At 43.1% G+C, this 27,637-nt stretch overlaps 1 protein-coding gene across 5 annotated transcripts in view; it reads left to right on the top strand.

Annotated features, from left to right (window-relative positions):
• NYAP2 (neuronal tyrosine-phosphorylated phosphoinositide-3-kinase adaptor 2) overlaps positions 1-27,637 on the top strand; it is a 135,374-nt gene that overhangs the window by 84,044 nt on the left and 23,693 nt on the right. For 3 of the 5 annotated variants that reach the window (XM_083442683.1, XM_083442685.1, XM_083442682.1), the window contains exons 4-6: positions 1,708-2,805; positions 18,599-18,811; positions 19,346-19,387. In XM_083442683.1, the coding sequence (XP_083298809.1) occupies positions 1,708-2,805; positions 18,599-18,811; positions 19,346-19,387 (1,353 nt within the window). The remainder of the gene's footprint in view (positions 1-1,707; positions 2,806-18,598; positions 18,812-19,345; positions 19,388-27,637) is intronic. The other 2 variants (XM_083442686.1, XM_083442684.1) reach the window with 1 other exon arrangement.

Raw genomic sequence — 27,637 nt, 5'->3', positions numbered from 1 at the left:
ATGAGAAAATGCCAGACGCTTCCACGGTGCACTTCAAACCATGTTATCTTCCTTTTCTTGACTGCACAGCACAATGCAAAATAGAAAACGCAGATAATGCCTGAATTATTGTTGGGGAATTGGAGTAAGGGGCGGGGGGGAGGAAAGAAAAGGACCTTTTCACTGAATGAAAAAAAGGGAAGACTTGGAAGGAACCTGAAGGTCACTTCATACAATCTCCTGTCCCGGTTCAGGACTTGCCACATCTAATGAAAGCCAACAGCTTAATCCATGCTGCTCATTGTGTAATGGAAAGCAGCATGGAGCTGAAGCATATTGTGCTATAGGGACCTGTCAAAGTACATCCAGAGAACTCTAATTTATGGAATTGGAGGCACTGTTTCCAGTTCCTGAAATCCAGACTGATTGGTACTTGAGTCCACCTTGGTTGCTCACCAGTTTACTCACGTGCCCAGGATTGGCACAGGATCATCATGGTCCGCATAGTTGACTCCCTGTGGTGAGCATAAACTGCGGAACAAGCTTCAGGTACACATGGGGAAGCCATGATTGATTCATGTCTTCTTTTTCACATGGCATTTACAGATGACAAACAGTGTGTGTGTGGGGGGGATACCACGAACACATATAGCAGAAATAGACTTGGCATCTAAAAATTAAACAGTGTCTGCCTGTTTCAAATGCATGCTATCTGTCATCACAACTAAAGATTCTTACATCGCAGGGGGTTGTACTAGATGTTGGGTCCCTTCCAACTCTATCATTCTACGACTCTATGCATATGAATGTATTGTAAAGGCTTCAGTGGAAGTCTAGAAGGCTCAGTGTGTCCCAGGATCTTACCTGTTTTTTACAAATATAAACCCAGGAACAACACATTGGACTGTCTTTGAAACTGCAAATAAAAACATTGCTTTGGGATCATTTGAATAGAAAGGTCAAGGATTTCATACAAATTAATCTCTACAGAATAATCAAGAAAGCAGTTTATGTAAATTTCTATGGTTATCTCAATTTGTTTTTGATTTTTTAAGAAACTTGGTTAAATTCAGCTCCTCCCAGTCTAATTGCCATTTATCTAATTGTCATTCTAAAGCTCTGTACTTCCTAAAGCAAGCAGAAAGAAGCTGTTTTAAAGCAGGCTTCCTCAACCTCGGCCCTCCAGATGTTTTGAGACTACAATTCCCATCATCCCTGACTACTGCTCCTGCTAGCTAGGGATCATGGGAGTTGTAGGCCAAAAACATATGGAGGGCTGAGGTTGAGGAAGCCTGTTTTAAAGGCTACAGAATAAGCTACAGCCAATAAGCATGTCTGCTCATTTCCCCATTCAGTTTAATGGATGTGTACTATCATATAAGTAGATATAGGATTGCAGCCTTAGGATGTTAAAAGATTAGATCTCTCAAGTTCATCTAAAAATACGTAGGTGATCAGCAAAGGTTACTGCACAACATGAGGCACATTTACATTAGTTATCCTGAAACAAAGTCATTTTTGAACACTGGAGATTAAATCTTAAATAACAGTGAGCTTCATGAAGTCTGAATGGTGTTTTGTCAAATGTTTGCTTCCATTGCATCATGTAGTTCAGGAGAAATGATGAAACAAAGGTGTGAAAACAGAGTAGCTAAACTATAGGTGTTTGAAAGGTGGACAATGTTTTGACTAAACATCTGATCGATGTGTATTTTGGTTCCTTTGCAGTGTCGGCCAAACCAAGGCCTCACAGCGATGAATATACAAAGAAGGTTCCTCCCCCTAAGCCGAAACGGAACCCAAACACTCAGCTAAGTGCATCTTTTGATGAGACATACATCAAAAAACATGGCCCCACAAAGTCAACACTAAGCAGGGATACCTCCTTATCACAGGTCAGCAGTCCTGCTCCAGATACTGAGGAAGAAGAACCAGTTTATATTGAAATGGTTGGAAATATACTTAGAGACTTCAAAAAAGATGAGGAGGATCAAAGTGAGGCAGTATATGAGGAAATGAAATACCCCATCTTTGATGATGGAGGCCAAGATTCAAAATGTCCATGTGAGTATGACCATCACAGCTGTTCTTCTCAGTGTGCTACTCCCACAGTGCCTGACCTTGATTTCACCAAGTCCTCAGTGCCATCCACTCCCAAGGGTGTTCTTTGTGATATACCCCCACCATTTCCAAATTTGCTTTCTCATAGACCTCCACTCCTGGTATTTCCACCTGCACCAGTGCAATGCTCCCCAAATTCTGATGAATCTCCTTTAACACCACTGGAAGTCACAAAGCTTCCTGTGCTAGAAAACGTGTCTTATATCAAGCAGCAAGCTGGAGCTTCTCCATCATCACTGCCACCTCACACTCCAAGTCATCAAAAACTGGAGAAAGACCAGACAGCATCTCATGGAACTAGTACTCCAGGACATTCTTCTTCTCCTCCACATCCTTCTACTTTATACAGAACACAGTCTCCGCATGGCTATCCTAAAAGCCACTCTGCCTCCCCCTCTCCTGTGAATATGGGTCGGTCACTTACCCCCTTAAGTCTCAAAAGACCTCCTCCTTACGATTCTGTACATTCAGGAAGTCTCTCAAGAAGTTCTCCATCAGTGCCTCATTCTACAGCCAGAAACATATTGCAAGAAGGAGGGAAAATGGTAAACACCTCTGTCAATACCTACGGGTCATCATCGCAAAGTAGTTCCCGTTCTAGAACACCTACCAGTCCCCTAGAGGAATTAACCAGCCTTTTTACCTCAGGACGAAGCTTACTGAGGAAATCCTCCAGCGGAAGAAGATCTAAAGAGCCTGCAGAGAGTAAGTGCTTCAAATCATGTATTTACTTATTTTACTCTTTACTGATGATCACTGAGATCAGTGTCATGCCATTGATCAATTTCTAACTGTGCAGTACCTCCATTGATGAACTATCCTACTGTTGGGGATTTCAGGAGTTTGGTGTACTTGGAGCCATGCAACTTACTCATTTGCTTTTTGAGTTTCCAGGGTTAGTTTAGGACTATTCATATAAGGCCCTTTGCATATCTGAGTTTGTATTAATTTATTATTGATTGATTGGATTCTATGCCTCCCGTCATCCAAGGATCACAGGGTGGTTTGCAATACAAAAACACATAAATACTTAGCATACTAACAAACAAAACAATAACCACCACTGAATGATCATCACGGAGATTTCCTCTCTCAAAAGTCTCCCTTGCGATTCTAAAATGTTTAATGCAATGAAAACCTTTAATGAAAGCCATGAAGGCTAGACAGCTGTATATTTTTAAAAGGTATTCTTACCGAGTAAAAGAAAATGCTCAGGTCCCCAAATTGCTCTTTGCTGGTTACTGCCTTGTGGTTCTTTATCCTCATGCTCAGGTTAGGCAGGAAGAGCTTAATTTTTGTCGGAAGAATCAGAAGGCACAAAACAGGTGGTGCAATTGACTTCTGTCCTTCTCGCCACTCACATTATGTTGTCTCTGCTTTGCCTTCAGCATGTCGGAAATGCTTTTGATTCAAGTCCTTGGGAAAATGAATCAAGCGCAGGCAGGGATTGTATTCTAAGCCTTTAGTAGTTTAACGAAGTAAGTGAGCATGATATACTTTCCCCTGCAGGTCCTATAAAACCACTTTATGAGTGAGTCTGAGGTATCTTGAAGCCTGTATAGCCGAGGTGCTTTTATTTGAGAAGGGTTTTATTTTCTAGTCCTGGGGTTTATGTAGCAAGTGGCAATAAATTACGCCTTTGGGGTGGAAGAGCAACACTGAACACACCCTGGTCTAATGTACTTGATAACTGCATTCATGGTGTTACTTGCAGAAAGAAATGAGCCAGATTGCAGATGTGTGTGAATTGTGTGGATTCACTTTCCTCTCTTTTATAGACAGCACTTCTCTGATCATTGACTGGAATTTGCTTCACTTATATGGAACTTTAGGAGAGTTCAGGAATCTAGGATTGCCTTATACCAGGGCAAACTGTTTGACTATGAAGTCCAGTATTGCCTATTCTGATTGGCAGTGGTTGTCCAGGGTTTCAAACAGAGGCCTATGCCACAATCTACTACCAGATTTGTGTTATCTAGAGATGTCAGGGATTGAACTTGGGATATTCTGAATGCAAAGCATATGCTCTACTACTAAACTCTTGTCCTTCACTATCAAAGTATTTGATCTCCCCATTGGGGAATCAAACCCCTTGGTCACTACCATGGCAGAAAAGGATGCTGTCCACTATGTTAATAAGGTTTCAGTGGCAGCACCATGGGAATTAATCAATTTAGTCTTAGGTATGAGATAGAGAGGACATACAAACTAAGAGAGCCAACTCCTAGGGGGCCATGGGGGCTTGGGCCCCTGCAATAAAATATTTGAGGGGGCTGGGCCCCCACAAAGTTGATGGGCATTGCCATTCAAATGGTGTGTGTGCACCATGTCATGTGATTGATTATGTGGGGTGGGGCTTACCTGGGCCCCCCACAATATATTATTATTATTATATTTTACTATTTATACCCCTCCCATCAGACTGGGTTTCCCCAGTCTGGGTGGGGAATGCCACTCTGGGTGGCATTCAACATATATTAAAACATAATAAAACATTAAACATTAAAAAACTTCCCTATACAGGACTGCTTTCAGACAGTTTGGGGAGTCAGAAAACTCCATACCCTTCAACATTCATCCGATGAAAATAGGCATGTCCTAAGGAAAAGTGGGGCATTCTGGGATCAGATCTATGAATCCAGAACTGTCCCTGGAAAACAGGGAAACTTGGAGGGTCTGCTGTATTTGTGTTAGGAAGTAATGAAGAACAAACTACCTCAAGACCAAAGCCATGGTTAAACTTTAATTGGTTAGAGCTTGGAGCAGTATGAGCAATGATACAGTTGCAATATGAGAACATTTATCTCAAAGTTAGGGTCAACATATTTAGCTGCTACCATGACCAGCACCCTGGGCATGTGGCTGGCAAGCTAGGCCTTGAACTGTGCTGGCCCATATTCAGCTTTTGAAGACTTTCTGGAATCAGTTGTTTTGTTTTTGTACCTGGAATATCCCTGAGTTGCTGGCAGTACCCTGATATGCAAATGTATCAATTTTTAATATGATTAGTCACTTTCAACTTCCCATATATGTCACTTGACAGATAATTAAATTCTATAACACCCAAGATTCACTTTTCATCCAGCAAAAAAACCTGAAACATTGAAGTTATTGAAATCTTCAGATGCCTAACTAAGACCTCAAATCTTTTGAAAACGTGAGTGCATAATAATCCTTCCCATCCATAGTTGAGGATAATGACATGAATTTTTGCACAGGGAAGGGTTGCAGGCTTTGAGAGACCCCTGCAGGGAAATTAAAGAGAGTTGCATTACAATTATTACTCATCGCAAATTAGGATCTTAGGGATTGTTCAAGAACTGACACAGCACACTAATCATTCTAATGGGTTTTACGGTAAAGTCCGTTTTAAAAAAAATTCTGGTAACAGTAGCATTTGCATAGAAGGGATGATCTGCAAATGTCCTAAGGAAGTGAGATGATGCACAAAGCGGTGTGTGAGAGAGAGTGTGAGTGTGTGTGTGTGTGTGGGAGGGAGAGAGAGAGAGAGAGAGAGAGAGAGAGAGAGAGAGAAATATAAATGAACTAGAATTTGAGTTCTCAAGCTATCCCTGATACGTATGGCTATGTATCACCTATTTAAACTGTACTACATGAGTTTGACCAAACTGTGGGAGGCAGTGGAAGACAGGAGTGCCTGGCGTGCTCTGGTCCATGGGGTCATGAAGAGTCGGGCATGACTAAACAACAACAAGGCATGTGCAACTGCATGATACACAGACCATACTAGGTGCAAACTAAAAGCACCTATACATTGGCTTTCAATGAAACTTCTGTCAATATAGAGACTGCTAAAGAGAGAACATCAAGCCGGAGTTTCCTGAGGCTGAACAATTCATCAGATGGCATCAGCCCACCTTGATTAATATCAATTGATTAATATTGAAATTGATATGTTTGTGATGCAATTTGTTGAGCCACGGATGCAGCTGTGTTTGTAGACCTCTCAGCCAAACACATCATCACTGTGGGGAGAATGTGTTCAACTCCCCAATGACAACAGTTGAAGTTGGGAGCTCCCTGGCTATTTAAATAGTTGTGCACATGCAAGAACTGCCAAGAGCACAACAGGACATACACACCTCCTTTCCCCACCCCCCCACTAACCCTAAACCTGCTCCAGAAGGTTGAGAGGAAACCCAGGATAGATTTAGGGTGTGCGCAGGTGGAGAACATTCTGTTGACTGATGGAACATTTGCATTAGTGCTACATTGAATAAAGCCCTAAGACTTCTGTTGTGCTTGTACAGCACTGAACTAGCTCACTCTGCTTTGTAACTTATTGTAAAAATCTTCAGCTTACTAGGTTGGAGTGTCATGCCTCTAACAACACCACTTTAGTGGGGGAAAGGGAAGAGAGCTGGGTGACTTGGTTTCTGATCTGATCTGCCTCTTATTGGTTGTTTGACATGAAACAGAGACCTTCCAACCACCATGCTTCCTGCCGTCTTCTTTGTCCTTCTTTTAATTCTTGAGTGGCCCCCATCCACAAAGTGGGGATAGATAAGGAATGGGAATGCACATACAATCAGCATATACATCTGGGTTTACCCAAATGTAGATTGACCATTGTATACATGTTCGTTTTCTTTGTTCATACCTTCAGCCCATTTAATTAAGCATTCTGATTTAAGCAAGTTCTCAGTAGAAATCCCAGTCTGCATTACAGTGGGAATGAGTCAGAAATAGTCAAGTGGGAAATACTACAAAATGCTAATGATCAACACCACATGCTGGGTAGGCAGATTGCACGATGCTTAAATTGCTGTTGCTGTAATTTGGAAAATAAAGCTGTGCACAGATAAATAGTTGCTACATGTTCAGTAGTTCACACAACTACTGTATGTACTGTAATGTATGTAAAAGTGACTTCAACCACCAGTTTGTTCAAGTTCCACCATCTATGCTTTGGGTATGAACATGGGTACAGTCATTCAATCTTTCAGCCACACACAAAGTGGATGCACATGAGGTCTATGCAGCCTTCAGTAATGGACACAAAAATAATCCATTTTAGAAAAGCTTCCTCACTGGGAGTCTGATTTTGTGTTTGCTTCTCTTTGATGAATTTAGGATCATCATAAAAAAAGACCAATCTGCCTTCATGCTGCAAGAGGACATAGAATCAGTGAAGGGAACCTAATTATGTAACAAATGTAATTTTGGGTTTCTTTTTATTTATTGTTGTTCAAGGCAGCTGCTGTTTGACACTGATGCACACAGACTTTTTTATTTTTCCTCTTTGTTTACTCAACTGCTCAAGCTTGAGTTGCAATTTATCCAACAGATTTCCAGAAGTTACAGTCTCAGCAAGGAATGACTGAAAAGACAACAAATGTCTGCAGTGTGCCAGTGTGAACATGTTGCACGGCTGATTGGCTCTGCTCTGTTCGTGAGAGCTACAAATAGAAGAGGGACACATTCAGGGCCATGGCAAACATTTCTTTTAAGGAGGAACTAACTTACTAAGCCAGAACCCGGGTGGCGCTGTGGGTTAAACCATAGAGCCTAGGACTTGCTGATCAGAAGGTTGGCGGTTCGAATCCCCACAACGGGGTGAGCTCCTGTTGCTCGGTCCCTGCTCCTGCCAACCTAGCAGTTTGAAAGCACCTCAAAGTGCAAGTAGATAAATAGGTACCACCCCGGCGGGAAGGTAAACGGCGTTTCTGTGTGCTGCTCTGGTTTGCCAGAAGCGGCTTAGTCTTGCTGGCCACATGACCCAGAAGCTGTACTGCCAGTAAAGCAAAATGTGTGCAGCAACCCCAGAATTGGTCATGACTGGACCTAATGGTCAGGGGTCCCTTTACCTTACCTAACTTACTAAGCATACTAAGCAAATGGTACTAGCAACTAAAGCTTGGAAGTGTAAAGCACTTATTGATGTGGATTATAGGATACAGGTGATGTTCAGGGGGAGGGAGTTGTATCATTGATTTCCTCCCTTATTAAATCATTCCTATGTGCCAGCACACACAAACACACCCGGGGGTGGGGGATGCAAACACTTTGTAGAAAGGACTGTAACTGAGTGACATGGTTTGCACCCAGAAGGTCCCAAGTTCAGTCCCTGGCATCTGATCAAAAACAGATATTGGGAGCAAGATTCCTTCCAGAGAGTCTTCTAATTGACAATACTCAGCTGGATTGACCAAACAATCTGCTTGGTATAAGGCAGCTTCATGTTCTATCTCACCCAACCAGTTTGTTTCTCTGACATAGTGAGAATGAGAAGTTCCTGACCATCCACATTCAGCATCAGCTCCAGAACTGGGGCATGGGAAGCTCTAGTCAATGTGTTGTTACTGGGAACCTTTTCTGGAATGGGTCCACTCCCTTGAAATCATCACCATTGCTTATTCAGTTGCCTTATCCCTTTAGATGCAGTCTATAGCATTGTACAGAACGTTAGAGAAGGTGATTGACTAGGCAGCAACATTGAAACAGGGTAAGGGGCTTGTCCTGTCTTGCTCTGGCTAGGCTCTGAGCTCTAGGGAAACGAAATATTATTGTGGCACTTCTTAATCAGGTAGCATAGTGGTGAATGAAGCATGATCACTTAGGTCACATTAATCAAGGTTAGGTTTCAATAGGTAAAGTGAACGTAAACTTGAACAAAGCAAATGTCAAAGCCAGCAAGCCAAGACTATGCTGGTTGAGGAGAATCATATAAACTAGGGGCAGAACTGATCAGTACCATGGACAGATCACAGGCTGAAGCTGCTCATCTGTAGTAAGAGGAGTTGTTTCAGCAGGGAGCAAACACTTTCTGAGATCTTAGACAAGGCTCAGGCATGAGGCAAGTTAGGGGTCAGGCTTAATGGAGTGCTCAGGCTCTGCTAAGGGACACAGAGCTCTGCCATTGCTGAAGCAACAAACTGATCCCTATATAGCCCTAACTGCACAGGACAGTGCTTCTTCCTTTAAAGGGGCCCAACTTGCTTCAGTTGTCTCCTGTTGTAACTGTGTGGCTGAGCTCTGCCATCACTGGGATTTCTACAATGGAGTTTTCCGAGTCCAAGGACAGCAGTGTCACATTGTGGGGCTGGACCACACAGGCTTGTCCAGTGAAAGTGCTTCTGGGGCTGGAAAGTCTTCCAAGGTTGGCTCTGCATTCCTTTCCCCTTCAAGTTCAGAGTCCTCAGCCTCTTCTCCTAAAGAATGGGAATCTGAGTTCGGGTTCATGACGAAAGGGCTGTTGCCTTATTCAGAAAAGTTTGGCTTTTACAATGAGGGTGTGTGAGGAGAGAGTCCTTTGAATGTGATGAGTCTGATAATGTAATCTGTTCTGGTCCAGAAGGATGCAGTAGATGGGATGAAAACTTATCATCCAGTTCCTGTTGCCAGTTCTGACCACATAAATTGGTTCATATATATGGCCTGAATCTATTATTTATTTGTTTGTTGAATTTCTGGACTGCCCTTTCATCTGAGAATAAAAGGTTGGTTTACAGTATAATCTACAGAATTGTGTAATGAATTGTATGTACAAAAAGAGGTTTGAAACTTGTGTTTGTCTAGGATTACCTACCTAGTACCTTGGTTCCCGAACAGCTTAGTTGACGAACAAATCAGCTCCCGAACCCCACAAACCTGGAAGTAAGTGTTCCAGTTTGCGAACGTTTTATGGAAGCCAAACATCCATTTCAGCTGTCGGCATTGTTTCTAGGGCCAATCAGCCAATTAGAAGGTGTGCCTTGGTTTTCAAACGTTTTGGAAGTTGAATGGACTTCCAGAACGGACTGAGTTCGAGAACCAAGGTACCACTGTAGTTTGTGAAAAGGCATGGCATTAACTGGTGGGAAGAAAGTCAACAGTTTCACTGGGCAGCAGGCATAGCCAAGCCTTTGGACAATCTTCAAGCTATGCTTTGAATCCCAACCTACTGTATATATTTCTACCGCAGTCAACATCAGGTTTCATTGACTGAGCATTTACCTTGTAAGATACAAATCTGTCACAGCAGTTGCAGAATACCTTTATACAAAATTACAAGAGATGCATTGGGAAATGTGAGTTCAAGATTCCATTTCATGCCTATTGAATAACAGATTTATCTCTAAGAATAATAATATTAATAAAAAATAAATAGCCATAAAATGTCTGGTCTTGGACAATAAGGTCCATAATACATTTTTTTAGTTACAATAAATGTACTCATATATCTCTATACATTTCCTGAAGAAATTATATCCATTCATAGAACAGAGGTCTGTTCTCTCTGATTTCAAAATTGAATAATACTTTATATTTGTAGCTGCAGATTTTAATATGTAGCATTTTTAAAACTATAATATGCATCTAAATGCTACAGAATAATGTATTTGATTTGCAGCTGGCATGCCAATCCCTGCCAGTTTGCTAATGAATGCAGAGATTTTTCAATATTACAATCAAAGTACATTACATATGAAAGAGCTCCTATAGACGTTCCCTTACAATGGCCATTTAAAACGTATTGTGCACATATGTGCCAAGGCAATCCACCAGAGAGTTAAGTGCACTTACGTCCTTTGACTCAACTTTTTTTTTTGGAGCGTGGCCCATATGATCTAAATAATGGTAAGATGGTGGCAGCAGCAGTGAGGGCAAGTGAAAAGATGGCGGTGGCAGCTGGCAGTGACTACAGGGTGGGAAATCAAAGGATCTATTCAAAGGTTGGTTCCCAGAATCAAATCAACTTGATTAGGACTCATTCAGGTCTTAGCTGAAGCTGTATGTGCAATGCATGTAGATTAGTGTGAAATGCAGGGTGCAAAATAGGAGCTTTTGGAATGGGTAAGAAACTATTTGCAGGGAGAAAGACCATGTCTCTATTGTCAAGGAAACCAAAGTGATGCTCCTTGATCCAGCCCAGTTGTATAAAATGAGTAAGTTGGGGCAGAATGGAGGTGTGCATTTAGATGTGCATCCCTTTAAAAGTAAAGGCATGTGGATGAACATCATCTGCATTCAGATGCATAGTTAAATGTGGGTGTCATCCATCTGAGCCCTCCAAGTAGTTCTCAGATATGGTTCCCAAGCAGAGTTCCACACTGAGAAACAAAAAACATTTCTTTTTTGCTTTTGAAAACTGATCCTTAAGAAACTTGGGGCTGGTTCTCATAAGTGTAGTGTGCATGGAAAAGTCATCGTATTGATGCATTTCTAAAAAATAAAAATAAAAGGAATAATTTGTAAACCAGCTTTCATTTAAAAGAATTGTAGTGCAGATAAACAAATGGCATATAACAACGTATAGCAATACATATCATGTCAGTAAAACATCTGTATCAGTTGCACTAACAATCAGTGTCAGGAGCTAGTATTAATAGTCAGGAAATTGGGGTGCCATATTCTGAAGAGCGAAAAAGAGGGACACATCTGTCAACTTCTACTTCTAACTATGGTTCGCGATGACGACTCTACCCATGAAAAAGAGGATGTTTCAAAGCATGTTTTTAATGGTTGCTGGATGTACCCAACATTTGGTGCTGAACTGATGTCTGTGGGGCAATCTTTCCACAAAGCCTATATTACCTAAATAAAAAAATAATGATTTGATATATTTCAAGGTGCTACAGTCAGGACATCATGAATCATGATACTGACATAAAGGCCAGTATTTATCAGACTGCTTTATCATTCCAAAACCCATCAACAAGAAAATATGGTGATTTCCCAGGTACTGGGTAGTTGTATAAATCAGCTCCCGGGGGGACGACTCAGAAACCATTCAGTGAATGGGTTCAAAGCTATTCAGTATGCTAAATTTCACCATGGGTCAGTGTGACCTTGTTTTGCAGCGCTGCTCAAAAGTCCCTTTCATATTAGTAATATAGTTTGGCAAAACTGGCTCTCATTATCTCTCTAAATAAATAAAAAAAATTGCTTTCTGCAAAGGTGATTTATGATTTATTTAGATTTATAACAGGCAGGGGACAAAGATGAATGAATAATACATGCATTGTTATCTGATACATTTTGGATTACTTATAGAAGACTAGCTGAGATTTGCCCTCGTTTACAGTTCCTTCGATTGCGCTTTTCCACTGCCTAAAAAGAGATCTTTACTGTTTGTCACTCAGCATTATAACAGCCAGGCTCCAGAATTAATATGTGCTTAGGAGGCGTGTGAGACTGACTAGGTAGAGTACATTCATTTCAATGAGAGAGTTTTTAGATTAAGCAATTCCGCAGCTTTGATTTATCAGCTTGCTTTTGTTTTAAGCTGTAGCTTATTAAATGGAATTCACAGTTTGTACAGAGCCTACATGCCCTCTCCTGCCAGACTCTGCATTTAAAAGCCTAGTAAACACGGAGGGATGCAACAGGTTGAGGTGCCTGAGGAATTCCTTCCCTATGAATTCCAGTGGGAAGTGATGTGGCCAGCACGTGTCAGTTGGAATGTACTTACTATTCAGTTTTCACATTTCTCCAAAATTTGTGACATAGTTTTTGGCTCAGAAAAGTTACCCAATTTTTTTACGAAATACAAATTCAATTATAAAATACATTTCAAGATCTGCATATATAAAAAATACATATAAAATATGTATTTTGTGATGCAATACACCCTACAATACACATTGGTATCCAATGCTATGCAACAGGACTTCCATTCCCTCTTCTGCTCCTGCCCCTCAACCCACAAATTTGCTCCAGAGATTATTTTGAGGGTGCTGGGAAGAGAAGAAGAAGAAGAGTTTGGATTTGATATCCCGCCTTTCACTCCCTTTAAGGAGTCTCAAAGCGGCTAACATTCTCCTTTCCCTTCCTCCCCCACAACAAACACTCTGTGAGGTGAGTGGGGCTGAGAGACTGTGACTGGCCCAAGGTCACCCAGCAGCTGCATGTGGAGGAGCGGAGACGCGAACCCGGTTACCCAGATTACGTGACTACCGCTCTTAACCACTACAGCACACTGGCTCTCAGTAGAACTTCCTCTACTGTCCCTGGGGTGGGTGGCAGGGACAGTAGAGGAAGTTCCATTGCATGCATCGAAGTGCTTTGCACCAGCAGAGCTGCAATGATGGAATTTGCTCTGATGTGATATAATTTGCACTGCTCTGTTAGAATTCCTGCTCCATGATTGCAGTCATGGGATTGTTGTCTATCACATGACGATATATGTTTTGACTCCACAGAGTGGGAAGTGACGGAGACAGGATGTTTGTGTTACTGTGTTCCGTGAAGTGGGACTATTGTCCTTGTTCTTTCTCTTTGCTGTCTGATGCTAGAGAGAGAGGGAGCCATGTTGCATTGCGCCATGTGTGTTTAAATGTAAATAAAGTAGATTAGCCAAAATGCTGAGTTGCTGAGGTCTGTTATGCAAGCTGCAAAGACTCTGCGGATCCCTAACTGTGCCGATGTCTGTTGGCATTGGTCACTGTGATGTTCAGGCTGAAGAAAGCTTTTGAGGCTCCCGAACGATCGACCAGGAGGGAGAGAACATGCCAGTCAGGCATGTGTCTCTACCAGGGTCCTACTCGAGTGTAGGACGAGCTCCTGACATGCTCTAGTTGCTGCAGCTGAGCTGAAACTTTATTATTAGTCACAAAACTTTATCTGTGCTGATATGTGTGGCAAGCACAGCCCCAATTTGTTTGCAGAGGTGTGATGAATTGGACCACAGAAAAGAAGGCAACCTTTGCTTCAGATGTTGTTGGAGATTTCAGAGAGCAGGCACACCAAATTATCTTTTCATATTCATCAAAGAATATTAAATCCGGGGAAAAAGTTCACCACTGCACATCCAGACAATGGAAAGGTCTCCTGAATGATGCTCTCTGAAAATGTAATTTCCCTTGGTTTATGTTTTTTTCCTCCTTCTTATAGGGTTTGGAAAATAGCAATGTTTTAAAAGTTGTGCTTTTGTGTTGCTGATAAATATCATCCAATAACAATGTCCTTTAGGCAAAGAATGGACCGTGTGAGATGGCAGACTGATCCAGACTGTTTCATTTCTTTTAGCTTTATTAGTTTTTAGATAACCACAAAAATGAAGCTTGCCATGTAAATATATTAACTGACCTGTCAACTGCAAACAGATTTTTGTGCACAAGAATGGTCTCAAGAATTGATTAACAGAATTGGTTAACACTACCGAGGGTGTGTTTTTGACTTGCAACATTTTACCCAAAGGGTTCTCATGGAGTATTGGAGATGTGTTCTGGATAGCAGGCCACATGGCTTGTAATGGAAAGCAGAAATCACTGTCAGCTGGATAAGGGCCAGTTTTGCATTGCCTCTTATTTTGCACCACAGATCTCACACCCTTGCCCTCTTTCTACCCACATGCCATGCTGTTCCTTCTACTCTCAGCCACGCTGTCTCTTCCAATAGTTCCTGTTGAAAGCCACCATGGTGTAGTGGTTACAGTGTTGGCCAGGGACCTTGGGAAGTTCAGCTAGCTCTTGCAATACCCCAGCTAGCTCTCAGTTTCCAATCCTCAAGGGGCTTAGGTGATCAACCACGCAGTTCAGGAAGCATGAAGTCATGAGATAGTGGCTAGCAGGGGGGAAACACTGCTGGACCTACCTATCTGAAGATCTGTAGGATTAATCCCCCTCTTGAGGGGCTACAATGTTTCCAAGTACCAATTGCAAAAACAAGCAGTTCATTGTTGCTTTGATCTTACCAATGAAAGTCAGTGGGAGGACTGAATATTTGGATTTGCAAATATTTCTCCTATGCAGGGTCTAAGGCAGGGACACTTCAAAGCAAAGAAGGGCCCAGCCCAGAGCTCTGACTGTGAGGCTGCTATTATTATTATTTATTGCATTTATATCTTGCCTTTCCCAAAGGAGCCCAAGGCGGCAAGGTGGGGCCGCCTCACACATCCCCTGTTGACATCGTAAGCATGCATATTAGGAAGCAAGTGAATCCTATTGAACTCAGTGGAACTTGCTTCCCTGTAAACATTGCTAGGATTGGACTGCAAATTTTCATTTGGAAGTGCATGTCAAGGCTTAGATATTCTGTACAATTACTGAGATCTAGCATGTGAAGTGTTTTGAATGCTCTAAAATGTTGCACAAATGCTAAGTATTATTATCCTCATTGTCCCCTATTAAGCCTTTCATCTTCCTAGGCAACCACAGGGAGTTTGTTCTCCAGTCAACCCTGAAGCTCACTGACATTGGGTCAGCCACTGTCCCTCCACCTGACCTCCCTCACAGGGTTGCTATGAGGATAAAACGGGGGGGGGGGGGGGCATGTATTTCCACCACAAGGAAAGGTGGGATGCAAATAGAACTCATCCCAGAGTCCCCCTCTTCATCCTTTCCATCCATGTCATCGTTCAGCCCTCAAGCCTGGGAGGTTATCTTGCAATGTTGATATTACAACAGGATGCTTATTAATCTGCATCCCAGCCAACGCTTTTGTTTTGTAGTGAAATGCTGCAAAGTTTGGCTACATCTACACCACGCAGTTAAAGCAGTATCATGCCACTTTAGTAGGGCAGTTCATAAAAATCTTTTTTAAAAAAATGCCTGCTCCAAAGGTCTTATCTTACTACACTAGGGATTATATAGCTATATCTGAAATTTCATGCATATCAGTTAATATCTTGACCCTGCTCCACTGAATTGAAATTTCGGCCCTCACGACAAAGGAAAACAGCCAAGTAAACAGCTACAGTGGTACCTCGGGTTACATACGCTTTGGGTTACAGACTCCGCTAACCCAGAAATAGTACCTCAATTTAAGAACTTTGCTACAGGATGAGAACAGATATCGTGTTCTGGCAGTGCAGCAGCAACAAGAGGCCCCATTAGCTAAAGTGGTGCTTCAGGTTAAGAACAGTTTCAGGTTAAGAACGGACCTCCGGAACAAATTAAGTACTTAACCCGAGGTACCACTGTATTTTCGTGGAGGAGGGTCAAAATATTAACTGATACGCATGAAATTTCAGATATAGCTATAAAATCCCTAGTGTAGTAAGATATGACTTTTGGAGCAGGCATTTTCAAAATAATAATAATTATGAACCACCCTACCCTTTAGTCAGTTGTGGTTTCCCACATCCTGAGAACTATAGTTTCTTAGGGGTGCTTAGGAGCTTAAGAAAGCCCTGTGCTTCTCATGGAGCTACAATGTTCAGAGTTTCCTGGGGAGAGAGATTGGCTGTTAAACCACTGTGGTTACTGTAGCCTTATGAAAGGAATAGGATTCTCCAAGCAACTCTCAGGACCCTGAACAAACAACAACTCCCAGGATTCTTTGGGGGAAGCTATGACCATTTAGAGCGGCATGGTACATCTTTCATTAGAGGAGGCAATGGCTCCGAGGACATGGACTGCCAGGGAATTCCTGCTTTTGGTGTAATATTTTTAATTGTGATTTTTATGAAAATAATGCAAAACAGTACCAAGAAAAAGATTTTTAAAAGGTCAAATCAGATAGGATCAGGATGAAGTACCCTGCAGAAAAGAAAACATATCAGGTATACCATAGATTACATAAATCAATCCCAATATTTTTGTAGCAAAGTCAATATGGAGTGGAAAAGGCATGGGGCTCAAAAATTATATTTTCCATATGTTCGGTAAGGCTGAGGGAAGAGACTGGTACAATTGTTCATTACAGACATGTAAGACGAAGCCCCACCATACAGTGGTAAAAGAGCCCACAAAATAGCTCAGTTGGTAAAGCATGAGAGTCTTAATCTCAGGGCTGTGGGTTTGAGTCTTGCATTGGGCAAAAGATTCCTGTATTGCAGGGGGTTGAACTAGATGACCCTCATGGTCCCTTCCAGCTCTGGTTCTCTATTTCTCTGTGGTTTATCCACATAATATCTAAGTAAGTCCAGTTTAGCTTTTCCAGCCAAAAATCTAATACACCAGGTGATTCCCCCCCCCCCCAAGCACAATGTTCCACACATTTTGCCGCTAAATAGAGATAGTGATATTGGCTAATGTTTTCCGGCCAACCGTTGTTGTTGTTTGTTATGTTTTCATCTTTTAGAGATGCAGCTTTAGATTTTTAATTATTGTAAAGATTTTTTTCCTGATGTTGCATAACTGCCATGGTTTCCTATGGGAGGACGGGTGAAACAGAAATGCATAATGTTTATGCAAATACTAATATTTTAAGCTTAAAAGCAACTGGAGAAGGAGTAGACTTGGGTTGTTTATTTATATTAAGTGCTATAAATTGTTCATAAACCACCGAAATCTCTCGAGCATTTACATACAAATGCAACACTGGTGTTCAGTGAAATCTCCAAAAAATAACAACAACTAGATTGAAACCAGATTAAAACAGAACAAAACAGTTAGAGATGATGCGAACTGTAGTTCAACAACAGCTGAAGGTCACCACATTGATGACCCTTGACTAAGACCAAGTATTCAGTGTACTCACATGGAAAGCTCTGAAAGGAATAATATTAAGCCAGGAGTGGCCAACCTTTGGGGGCCAGTGGGCACATCTAGAATTTTGAGGAAGTGTCATGGATGCCAATCAGAAAATGGCTGCTGTGAGGGGTAGCTTGACGCAAAATGGCTTCTACACAAAAAGCACAAAAAGAGACAGGAGTACAAGACGCAATTTGAGTGCGACACCCCAGAATTACAGAAGCCACCCCAGCTTCTGATTGGATCCTGGAATGTCCTGTCTTTTGCTCTGGTGCGAGTCAGCTTGCTTGCGCCAGAGCGCTGGACCAAAAGATGCTCATTTTTGGGTCTCATGCTCTTGCACGAGTCAGCTGGTTCTCACGAGAGCTCAGGACCCAAAAATGAGTATCCCAATTTTGACTGGCGAGATGTTGGAGAGCATGAAGGCGGCATTTGCATGCCCTCATCATCCCCCACCCCCATGCGTCCAATCCTAGTGCATCCAATGTGGGCAAGTCTGAAAGGGTGTGTTTGAGTGTAGGAGAGGCTGAACCAGTGCAAACAGGAAGTGAGCAGGAAGCGTAAACCATTTCTCATGGAATGAGGATTTTGGGGGAGCTATATATGTACTTTTGCAGGCACCATAAGAGGTACTGGCAAGCACAATGATGCCCACAGGTACCCCATGGGCAACTCTTGCATTAAGCAGCCAAGATTAGTCACAATCTGGCATAGTTAGGTAACACTAGGCCCATTGGTTAAGCACATCCAAGCTGAATTGTGACCATACTTTCAAGAAAAAGAAAACAGGAGTTCTCCCTATGGGATAAGCATCAATAACAAAACACACAAAAGCTTTCCTGTGAAATGTATTTTATATTATCTAAGATTTCAGGAAATACATTTAATGCAACCTTCTAAGCCTGCATGTAGCATTTCTGTCTGTATTCTGAATGTTCCCTGCTATTCTGACGCAAACTTCAATCACCACTATAATTTTAATAAAGTCCGTTTATCGTGGTCCTCTATTGATTATGGCATGCATTTACAGTGGAGCTCAATTAGCTGATTACTAAACTGGAGAAAAAGAAAAAGCATTGGAGTATGGATGGAATCAATTTGCATGGTATAATGGATTGTGACCTTTCCCTCTTTTGCAGAACCATTAGATGAGCTGAAGATCAGGAGCCACAGCACTGAGCCACTACCAAAGCTGGAAAACAAAGAGAGAGGAGGTCACCATGGGGCATCTTCCTCCAGAGAGCCAATAAAAGCTCAGGAATGGGATGGCACACCAGGACCACCACTTGTGTCTAGCAGACTCGGAAGGTCTTCTGTTAGTCCAACCATGTTGGCAGGAAATAATAGCTCAGGTAAGTGTGAGTACGGAAGAAAATAAATAGATATGCAAGGGCTGAGTTTCTAGATCAGGTGCAATGGGCTACCTAGCACAATATCTAGCTCTTTGGGAAGTACTAGTTAATGAGAGATTAATGACATGTGAGCCTTTTGAGCATTTTGTAGGAATGCAAAAGGGGTCCAGTTGAGTGAACAGAGGATAAGAAGCCCTGCAAGGACTCTCCTTAAGTGGATATGATGCAAGAAGCCCTGTTTCCTGCTGGGGATCATGGGACTTCTTGTTTTCTCCCATGCAAAATGAAGCCGGGCTTTTGGAGTGGGGGGGAGTTTGAGCTCTCGCCTTGGACGTTTCGCATTGTCCTTATGCAAGAATCCAAGGTGGCATGCTATTAGCTTCATTGATCCAAGATCAGCAGCTTTCTGGCTTATCAGGACTCTCCTACATCAGGGCGTGAGAATGCGACAGTGGTTTGGTCCCGTAGAAAGAGAAGCAAAATAGGTAAGGCTATTCCTGCTGTGTTGAACAACTTCTTTTGTTTGTTATATAGTGCTACTCCTGTGCTGGTCCCAGAACACCAGAGACAAAATAGGTAAGGTGATGCATCTTGCTAAAGTGACTTCTACCTAAATTAGAAGACTGAAAGCTTACACACACTCACCAATGGAAACTGGTCCAGCAACAGGTAAGTGTGTTTCTTACATTGTGTATCAGTTCTATTGCTGAGTGTGTCTAAGCTTTCCTCCCAGCCCACCACCGTTGTAGGCCCTCCTCACACAAGACTGTTGCAATAGCAGAATTCAAAGCAAAGGACTTCCTAATTTTGCACATTGCAAGTGTGCTGAAGTCAGTCAGTTACATTCCAGATAGGGTGGTCAGGTGTCACACTTTACAGAGGACTGTACTCTGAAGCAAGAACGGAAGAACAAAGGATGAGCCTTCAGGATCAGGCCAGTGGCCCATCTAGTCCACCACCCTGTCCTCACAGTGACCAACCAGATACCTATGGGAAACCTGCCTGGGAGATCTGAGCACAACTTCACTCTCGCTTCCTGCTCTTTCCAGCAGCTGGTATTCAGAATCGTACTGGAGACAGAACATATCCATCAGGGTTAGCTAAGCGTTGATAGCCTTACCCTCCAGGTATTTGTCTGGTCTGCTTTAAAAAATGAAGAACCACAAGAAGGGACAGTAGCAGCCTTGAAGTTGCCCATCAACAGTTAGTCAGAAGCAGCTGACTGGATGGGATAAAGCCAGCATGCTATTTTCTCTGCAGGTGGGTCACTGCTGCTATCCCTTCTCATGGTTCTTTCTTTTTAAAGCAGACCAGACAAATCCATGCCACCCTCCCTGGCATCTTGTCCCCTTTTCCTCCCAGTAAACAACAGCGACCTAACTAGTTTAGCAGCTGGACCACCCCACCCTGCACTAATCTGCTTCAGCAGCTAGTACCAAGACAGCAGAATGAACAAGCACACAGGTCACCTGGTCACAGTCTTCCCCACAATGGCGAGATGTATTGCATTTCTTTTTAAATTCTAAAACTTCTTTCTAACTTGGCACGTATACATATACACATAAATCAGTATATGCAATTGTAGTTATTATTATATCAATGTCCTTCCTTGTCCTCTGTTTTGTTGGTGAATTTCCTCTTTGTTGGTGATGTGTAAGTGGACCCACTAAATCCAGCTAAGAGTGAAGCAGATTGCTTTCCACGTGGAAGCAATTTTAAATTCTAATCTCTGTTTTTTTATAGTTCTGGCATATTCCAGCCCAGAGTAAAGTATACCTGACTCTGGGCTAGAATGTGTTATAATTATAAAACACAGAGATTAGAATTTAAAATTGCTTGCAGTCTTATCTGTTTCAGATACAGAGTGTGGTGCTGTTATCCAAAGAAAGGAAAATACAGTGAATGCATTTTGCAACACGTGCCTCTAAAGTATGGAGAAGTGATCAAGAGAAAAGTAACATAGCTGTATTATCTACAGTTATCACAAACAGCTGGAGTTTTGAAACTCATGCAGGCAAACTGATCTGTTAATGACTTGAGATGGTGAACAAAATGATATAAAGCTGAAACACGGTGGAATTTCTGTAGGCATTTAGACAGGGCATTATTTCTTTAAGATAATCCTGAATCAGCAGCACACCTGAAATGAGCATCCTTAATTTTGCAAATAAATCCACAGCACAGCTGATCAGAGTGGGTTGGGATCAATATTAAAATTGCCCCTTATTTAGCTAACCCCACATGTCAAAAGCCAATCAAATCACAATATTTTGCAACACTTCCAGAAAACGTTTCTGCTTTATAACAATCTTTTTTTTATGTGTGTGGATTGGGGGGGGGGGATATAATCCCATGTAGACCAGCTTTCGAGACTGTTCTCAGAATCGGATTGTTAAAATGCATCAAGTGTGCATGTGTCACCGAAAAAGCTGCACTTTTCAAGATCTTGGGTAGCAGTTTGCAGTGTGCTATGAAGACATTGTCCTGTCCACCAGTTACAGGGAGGAAATAGATTGTGGCTGGTTGTTGAGGGGATCCAGTGTAAAGTAATACATTTGCATCTCTCCAGATCCCCTGCTCCTTACATGCAATGAGTGCAAAGTTTACTTCCTATTAGAGTGTGTAGCTATTGCATACTAAAGTTTCCTTCTTTGGTCACTGTAGTGTGACTGCACTCCTCCCTGGGTGTGGTTCCTTCCATAATTAATTGGAAACTAGCTGGAACCTTAGTCTTACCTGCTAACAAGGCTTAGTTGCTCTGCTGATAACTTTTGAAGTTATCTTGACCCCCGCTGGCTTCCTGGTATTAGGGCAGACTCAGTGTAAGGTATCTCCACATGGTCAGTACCCTTCTCAAACCTACGGGACACTACAGTGATGCTGGCCCAAGTCCTAGCTTGGCACAGTTGCATGTGGAGCAAAGCTGTAGGAGTTAAGGGCCATGGTCAGGGTGACTGTCAGGCAGGGCTGGTTTACCCATTAAGCAAAACAAGTACATGCTAAGGGCATCGAGGGAAGTGGGGCACCACCGAAATTTTCCATTCCTAGATTTTTAACATTCATGGTCTCTAGTTGCTCAGCTGAGTGTTCATTTTCTCAGCTGTATATTAAAAAAAAAAATGCAACAGAACTATGCAACAAGGAAGGCTGGATACCAGTATGTTTCCGAGCACAATTCAAAGTGTTGGTGCTGACCTTTAAAGCCCTAAACGGCCTCGGTCCTGTATACCTGAAGGAGCGTCTCCACCCCCATCGTTCAGCCCGGACACTGAGATCCAGCGCTGAGGGCCTTCTAGCGGTTCCCTCATTGCGAGAAGTAAGGTTACAGGGAACCAGGCAGAGGACCTTCTCGGTAGTGGTGCCTGTCCTGTGGAATGCCCTCCCTTCAGATGTGAAGGAAATAAGCAGTTATCTTATCTTTAAAAGACATCTGAAGGCAGTCCTGTTTAGGGAAGTTTTTAATATTTAATGCTTGTTTTTGACACTTGATTGGGAGCTGCCCAGAGTGGCTGGGGAAACTCAGCCAGATGGGCGGGGTATAAATAATAAGTTGTTGTTGCTGTTGTTATCTCTGCTAAGCATAGAAGCCGATGTGTTGTGTAAGATTTGTTTTGAGGATTGGATGACTCTGCAATTTAAAAAGTAGGAGAAAATAGGTAAAGGTAAAGGGACCCCTGACCATCAGGTCCAGTCGTGACCGACTCTGGGGTTGCGGCACTCAACTCACTTTATTGGCCAAGGGAGCTGGCGTACAACTTTCAGGTCATGTGGCCAGCATGACTAAGCCACTTCTGGCGAACCAGAGCAGTGCACAGAAATGCCGTTTACCTTCCCTCCAGAGTGGTACCTATTTATTTACTTGCACTTTGACGTGCTTTCAAACTGCTAGGTTGGCAGGAGCAGGGACTGAGCAACGGGAGCTCACCCCATTGCGGGGATTCGAACTGCCAACCTTCTGATTGGCAAGTTCTAGGCTCTGTGGTTTAACCCACAGTGCCAACTACCCATAATACCTACCCCTGGGATGTGGCTCAGGGATGGAAACACTGTTCAGCCTCACATTCCCAAAGGTGGATGTGGCCCTAGGAAAAAGTATGAAGAGCAATGGATGGGACCCTTTGTTTCAACCCCACAAAAGGAAGATGGCTCTATGTACATCATCTTCCACCCAGGCGAGCAGGAGGCATGATCACAGCACATGTCCCAACCAGGCAAAAACACTCAAGAAGGATGTGGAACAGGGATGGTGAGGGTATGGACTGGGGTGATTCCCAAGGCCTGGACAGAGAGGTCTGAAGAGCCCAGCTTCCTCACTCTCTTACTTGAGCTGGAGTGCAAACAGCAATTCTGGCTCTGTGCAGTTCCCCTTGCCTGCTGCATCGGCAGACAGCAGGATCCGTGCAGCTGAGCCGCCTAACAGCTCAGCAGGACCCAGCTGGTTCTGGTGTTGCACAGTGGGACGTAGAGCCTTCACACTAGTCCTCTTGTTATCTTCAGCGTGAAAGCGGAGGGCAGGCGGCCATCCTCCCTTCCAAGTCCCCTTTCATGTGGAGGCACAGCTGTGCATTCCCGCAGCATCAGATCTGGTTCACCTGATCCCCCCTCTCGCCGACTTCCACTTCTGATACTGCGTGGCGCCATTCAATTAGTTTCAATTGCTCCCAGCCTGTGTCATTATAGCCCATGTGCTGGGATGCTGTACCTTTGAAACTAGGCTATTTCCCCTCTGAGTTTGTAAATATTAAGGTGACCTTGGGCACTGCGTTCGCCGCTGCCTTTCATTGCTATGTGTCATCCCCTCGTCTCTTAGATAATTTCTCAGGGACGTTTCATTTCAGGTCTCTGCCATCAGGAGGCTTTTTAGAGGAATAGCTGTCAGTGATTTTTTAAAAAAGAAAAGAAAAAAGAGAAAGAAACACTGCAGCCTCAAAAACATGCCATTGCTGTTTCAGTGGAAAACCACAGGGGGTTGGCAAAATGGGAGGCTTCATCGAACTCAACTGTGGATGTTTCAAACAGCATTTTCCAGAAGGCTGCTGCCTGCTTGGGATATAAGGCATTTTGCACTGCCACCTACTGCTGCAAAGATGCACTGCTCTCCATTTTAAGATGCTGTCCCACACTGTATTGTTTACTTGCGGTTTTATTTTTCATTTCTTAACATTGCAAAGCTGGCACTTGGCCAGATCATTTAGAAGTCAGGTGAAAGCGATTTGCAAGTAAAACAGTTGTGCACTTAGTAAAGGTGCTTAGGATTAGAGAGGAATGGTGCTAATACATAATTAATCTTAGATATTAAGGTCTAAATGTTGACAAAAAGGATGCTCGAGACATTTGCCTTCGCTCACCTCCATCTAATGCAAGGGGAATAGCAAATTCTGTCTTCTTCTTTTAATTCAGCAGGAGGAAAACCACTTTACTAACTTCCTTTGCCAGTTTGTCAACAAATTAACCAGTTTCTGCTGCCTTTCCTGAAAGAGTCTACCCAGAGATGTGCGATGCCGATACAATTAAAGTCATCATGTCATCTGCTGCACATTTTATTGCTGATACTCCACGCCTGGACTTTAGGGCTTATCGGACAAGAATCTGGATTGAAATCCTCTTCCTCCCACCCCCAATTTACTTTTGTACAGGGCTGAAATCAGCACCTGGAATCCTTTTGTGGCTGTCAGATTTCCAGGAGGGCCAAAAGCTGATGCCTACCTTGGGCTCCCCATTTTAAAAAAGAAAGAACCTGGTGCAGCAGTCTGAATAGAGCTGTGTGACTGAGTCTAGCCACTGTAGTAATTCCCCACAATGGACCTAACACAGCATCCTTGAGGCATTGTGGGAAATTAAAATGGTGGCTGAGCTCAAGTCGCCTGGGGCTGCTTATGTTCAGCAGTGGAGCATATGCTTGTGTTGCCCAAGGTGGGCACACTTCCAAGGGTGCCCTCCCAGGTGCAGGATAGCCGCTCTGGTGCCAGGGGCGGAGAGAGCCACCCATGGGGCAACATTTGACGCACTGCCCATCCCCGACTCCCAAGCCTCCCCCAGCTGTCAAAATGAAGGGGGAAGGAAGGATTGTCACCAGCAAAGCAACACAGCTCTCCGCCCCGCTTCCCCCGATGGCTCAGGGTAGGCTTGGGAGTCGCAGGTGGGTTCATGCCAAATGTCACCCCGCTCAGCTAAGACCCCCATGGTGGCCCAACCCCACCACAACCTCCTTCCTCCACCCCTGCTTGTGGTGCTGCTCACAGCACTGCCACCTGCCATCATCCGATAAGCCCCAGATGATCCTAAGCAGGGAGAAGGGGGGTGCCCCAAACTTTCTGGGTGCCCTGCTACAGTGAGGGGAAGAATGCAAGGCACTGCAGAGTTGTCTCTTGAGTTGCCAGATGGCACTCCTAACCAGGGGCAGCCACTCCCTCCCGCTGCTGCCCTTCCATCAAAGACTTGCTCACCAGAGTCACGTGGAAGTGGCTTCTAATGAGATTTCGTGGAACTCCCATGAGAACTTGCTAGAAGCCGCTGCCACTGCTTCTCCTCGCTTCCCCAGGGGATTCTGCTGCTTGAGGCAGTTGGCTCAGTCTGTCTCACAGGTGGGCCAGCCCTGTTCTTACTTAGAAAGAGACTAGATTTTCTACCGGGAACAAGTGCAAGGTAGTAAAATTACTACTAGGGGCACTATTGGGTTGTTGTTTTTATTTTTATCAGGTATTTTGTGGTTTTATATCTTGATTTTATTCTGTGAACCGCCCTGAGACCCCCGGGTAAGGGCAGTATATAAATTCAATTTTAAAAAGTAATAATAATCTGTGCCTTTTTTTAGAGAAAGCCAGTGTGGTGTAGTGGCTAGAGTACTGGACTAGGACCTGGGAGACCAGGGTTCAAATCCCCGATCAGCCATGAAACTCACTGGATGACTGTGGCTCATTCATAGTCTCTCAGCCTAACCTACCTCACAGGGCTGTTGTGAGAATAAAATGGGAAGAGAACTGTGCATGCCACCATGATCTCCTTAGAGAAAAGGTGGGATATAAACGTGATAGATAGATGATAGATAGATAGATATAGAAGAGACCAAGCTATACAGTCATAGAACTGTAAAGTTGGAAGGGACCCCAAGGGAACAGAAACGCTTGCTGTGGTCCTTTTCATTTGTTAATAACTACGGTATATTAGTTGGAGGGGTTAACAGAGGAGGGTGGGGTTTATCAGAGTTTCCTCTCCCAGAGTTGGAGAGGAAAATCTGGCAGTACAGTGACATCTAGAGTCAAGCAGCCTCCACTACTGATCACTGGTACCAGGAAACTACTGCATATTTAGCTGACCTACTCATTGAAACACACACATGTAGCTCAGTGGGTTAGAGCATGGTGTTTTGACATGTTTTACTATTCTGTTGGGAGCCACCCAGAGTGGCTTGGCCAACCCAGTCAGATAGGCAAGCATACAAATATTATGATGATGATGCTGATGCTGATGCTGATGATGATAATGCCAAGGTTGCAGGTTCAATCACTGTATGGGACAGCTACATATTCCTGGACTAGATGATCCTCAGGGTCCCAACTCTATAATTCTGTATGACATGCAGCTCCATTATTACATAAAGGAATTTAAAATGCAGCATTTCGATCTTGAATGGGAATAAACATACAGAGGCATTGTTTGCATGAGAAAGAAATAGGCTATTTCCTAACTAAGGCGTCAGTAAATAATTTGAATGATTTCAATATTGTTTTTATTTTCTTACTTGGTTTTTTTTTAAAGAAAATAGTTTTGAAATATTATAAACAACAATCACTTTTTGTTTTGAGTCTTAGAATAATGGACATAGGAAGGTGCTGGAGCAGTAACAGGAAATTATTAGTACTAGAAAACTGGCAATGAAATCCTTATCTAATACCTATCTACTTATTACCCATTCAATGGGATTTATTCTCAGGCGAGTGTGTATTGGATTGTAGCCTGAAAGCTGCAACAGGCACACCATGCTAGAAATATAAGGCAGGGTAGATGCTTTAAAAGGAACAACCATTCTCTCTGAGTATGATACATTCCATTCCTTTGATGCCAGATGAAAGGGTTTTTTTTGCTACTGAAGATGTGATAATCTTCCATGATGATGTATGTGCCCAACTGAGAATGCTAGCATTTCCATTTTCTGGAAACAAACAGTTCAGAAGCTGTGGTAGACAAGACCTTGCAGTTTTTCACATCAACAAAACTAAAGAAGGCCACATTGCCTACAAGAAGCAGAGATGTGCCAAACACCCCTACCCCAATGATTCTCCGTCAATTAATGAGAAAGGGAATTATGTTCAAAAATTATCAAAGGGGGGAGAAAACATGGGTGAAATTTTATTGGGTGAGGTGTAGGGTTTTTGATGCACTTGCCTTATGTTTGAGGTGGTTGGGGAGTATTTGCGAGTGTCCTTTCGTTCATTCTGCAAATAATCTCTCCAGCAATTTGCAGTCTGTAGCCTTCCTGGATGCCTAAGTGTCAATGATAGCCCTATGGGAAGAAGTCACAAGGTAACTGCTTCCACAGGGCTTTTTTCAAATCAGGAAGTGAGAGCAACCAGGGAGGCTGCATAGTGCTGGAGAAATGATTATTGAGTTCACCCTCAGTCACTTTACAGTGACATAACATGCTCAAAACTATTTGATTGGCATGGCCCAGATCTTCAATGCCTACTCCAGAAGAGGAGAAGAGGAGGCACTGTGGTCAACCCTACTCCTGGTGTTCAGTGGGGTATGACCAATGGACCCCAGGACCATTCACTAGTATCCAGTTCAAGCCAGACAGCAAAGAGGTGTTCTGGTGCCACCTCGCAA

Source organism: Podarcis tiliguerta (genome assembly GCF_965153285.1).
Source record: "Podarcis tiliguerta genome assembly, chromosome: 5".
NCBI classification, from domain to species: domain Eukaryota; kingdom Metazoa; phylum Chordata; class Lepidosauria; order Squamata; family Lacertidae; genus Podarcis; species Podarcis tiliguerta.
The sequence above is the reverse complement of the archived record's forward strand: the minus strand, read 5'-3'. Positions and strand labels throughout refer to the sequence as shown.